The 2,178-nt window shown below is 40.6% G+C and overlaps 1 protein-coding gene across 1 annotated transcript; it reads right to left on the minus strand.

The window, feature by feature from the left end:
* Positions 1–464: 464 nt before the first annotated feature.
* LOC132254206 (zinc finger protein 8-like) lies at positions 465–1,493 on the minus strand. The gene has a single exon (XM_059739358.1). It carries the CDS (start codon positions 1,491–1,493, stop codon positions 465–467), a length of 1,029 nt encoding a protein of 342 aa, XP_059595341.1.
* Positions 1,494–2,178: the final 685 nt, after the last annotated feature.

Below are 2,178 nucleotides of genomic sequence, written 5' to 3' on the forward strand. Positions count from 1 at the left end.
GAAAAAAAATATATGAAATGAATTTAAAATAATTTATTCACTTTAAACTTAATTTTTATTTTTAAATTTTTTTCTTAAATCTTTTTACAATCAAACATAATCTTATAAGGTTTTTTTTTTTAAATTTAAGTATAGAGATGATTTGCTTGATGAATTCATCGGTAATATCTATTGTTTCTGTGCTGTCTATATGCTGGTTAATTTTTAATCATGTCTTGAACGGAAAAAAAGAAATGATTCACCTGAAACAACCGAACTTCTTTATTGAATTGAACCCATTGGTCATTTCGTATGTATTAGCTATGGAGATTCAAGACTGAAAGAAAAACATTGAATTAATTAAGCAACAAATTCTACGTTAACACACAGGAGGAGCTAGCTCAGAATAATAGCTAGAACCCATATACATATTTTATATATGAACAAGACACAGGGACAAATCGACTGGAAAGCAACACAAAGCATCAGAGCCTAAGGGTCAAATCAATCGCCGGGGCATTTTGTTTCTCGGTCGCTAGAACACCACCTTGCGCCTCGTGTCTCTGAAACTGTAAAAGGCCACCGCCTGGGTGATGATCAGCGCTGGCAATTCTGTGATCAGCAGGCCTTGAAGCACCCATCGGCCAAGCATAAGGAGGGGGATTTGCAGTGGATCCACCAATATTGAAGGCTCTAGGCTGCGGTGGTGGCTGATATCCACCAATGTTGAAGGGTCTAGCCTGTGGTAGTGGTGGTGGTTGATATCCGCCGACACCAACAGACATGCCCCTAGCCCAGTAATTGCTCATATTCCGAGGCTGCTGTATCCCATATTTGTGGTTCACCATAGGGGTTGGTCGGTTTGTGATAGGGAACTGGCGATTATGATTGGAGTATCCAGACCGCCCTCCAACTCCTCCAGTACTGCCATATCCAATTCCACCATGGAGCCCGGAGTTGAAGGGCTTATGTATCAAGGACTGTCTTTGAACCCCAAGGGGCCTGCTGAAAGAGCCATAGCGGCTATTGTAGGGTGAAATGGTGGAAAAAGGATAAAGGCGATATTCTATGGCTGCACGAGCAGCCTCCTCTAATCCCTTCTCCTTTTTGGCCGCAGCTCGCTCGCGTTTGTGGGCGTTTTGGTGCCCACCCAACGCCTGTGAGTTAGAAAACATCTTATTGCAATACTTACAGTAGTAGTTCCTTCTCTCCCCTTCATGGGGTGGATCTGCATCCATTTCCACCTCATTCGATGACTGAGATGCAGTTGGAGAATTTTGTTTGGGCCCATTAATATTCCCGGGGAGTGCTGCAATCTTTGAACGATCACCTCCTTGGTCCTGCACATGATCATTAGAGAGTTTCAGATCCAGAGCTGGATCATTCGACTCTGCACTTGTTCTGGGTTTTTGATTGCTCCCAGACTCCTCCATGGCCTCCTTCTCCTCACTGTCTCTGGGTGGAGAGTTCATTGCCACCTTCTCAGAACTCATTTCCTGCACAGCAGACACCATTGACCGGATTCGACACAGATGACCAAGAAAATGTTTTGTGGGGTTATAGAGAGGCAAAGATGAGATTTATAGAGAGGGGAGAACTGAAGAGTGAATGGCGTATCTGGAATACATGACAGGATATCGGATTCTCAACTTATCGCACGGCGCTGAAATGGCAAGAAACTGAAGATAAAGGCTAGAGTGTATGGGTTCTTCTTTGTATATATTTTTTTACAAGTAAGCTCCCGTTGCCTTTAATGACACCAAATTTATAAAATCTGATTCTCTAAATTATAATAATTATGTTTTTCCTTAATTGTCTGGATGTTTTACCTAGTTTGAGAAGAAGTTCTAAAGTGAAATATACCATCCAAATAACGCAAATCCACTCTTTGACTCAGTCTCATTGGGTTTGAATCATATTCTTCTATCAAAATATGTTAAGTAAGAGCACACATGGAAATTAACCTATACATAATCTAGAATGTCTATCACACTTTTAGTCACTTAATTAAAAGATGGTGGTGCATGGCAACAATGCTCCTACTATAATGGGGTAATGTCATTGATTCATTCATAAATTCTACCAATAGTCTTGGTAGCCATGGTGATTATGGAAGAACAAAAGGAATTATATTGGATGGTTGAAGGTCACAATTGCAATGGAGAACCTTAGAATAATGTTTTTAAATTAATTTTATGG

This window comes from Vitis vinifera, chromosome 8, assembly GCF_030704535.1.
Source record: "Vitis vinifera cultivar Pinot Noir 40024 chromosome 8, ASM3070453v1".
NCBI lineage: Eukaryota > Viridiplantae > Streptophyta > Magnoliopsida > Vitales > Vitaceae > Vitis > Vitis vinifera.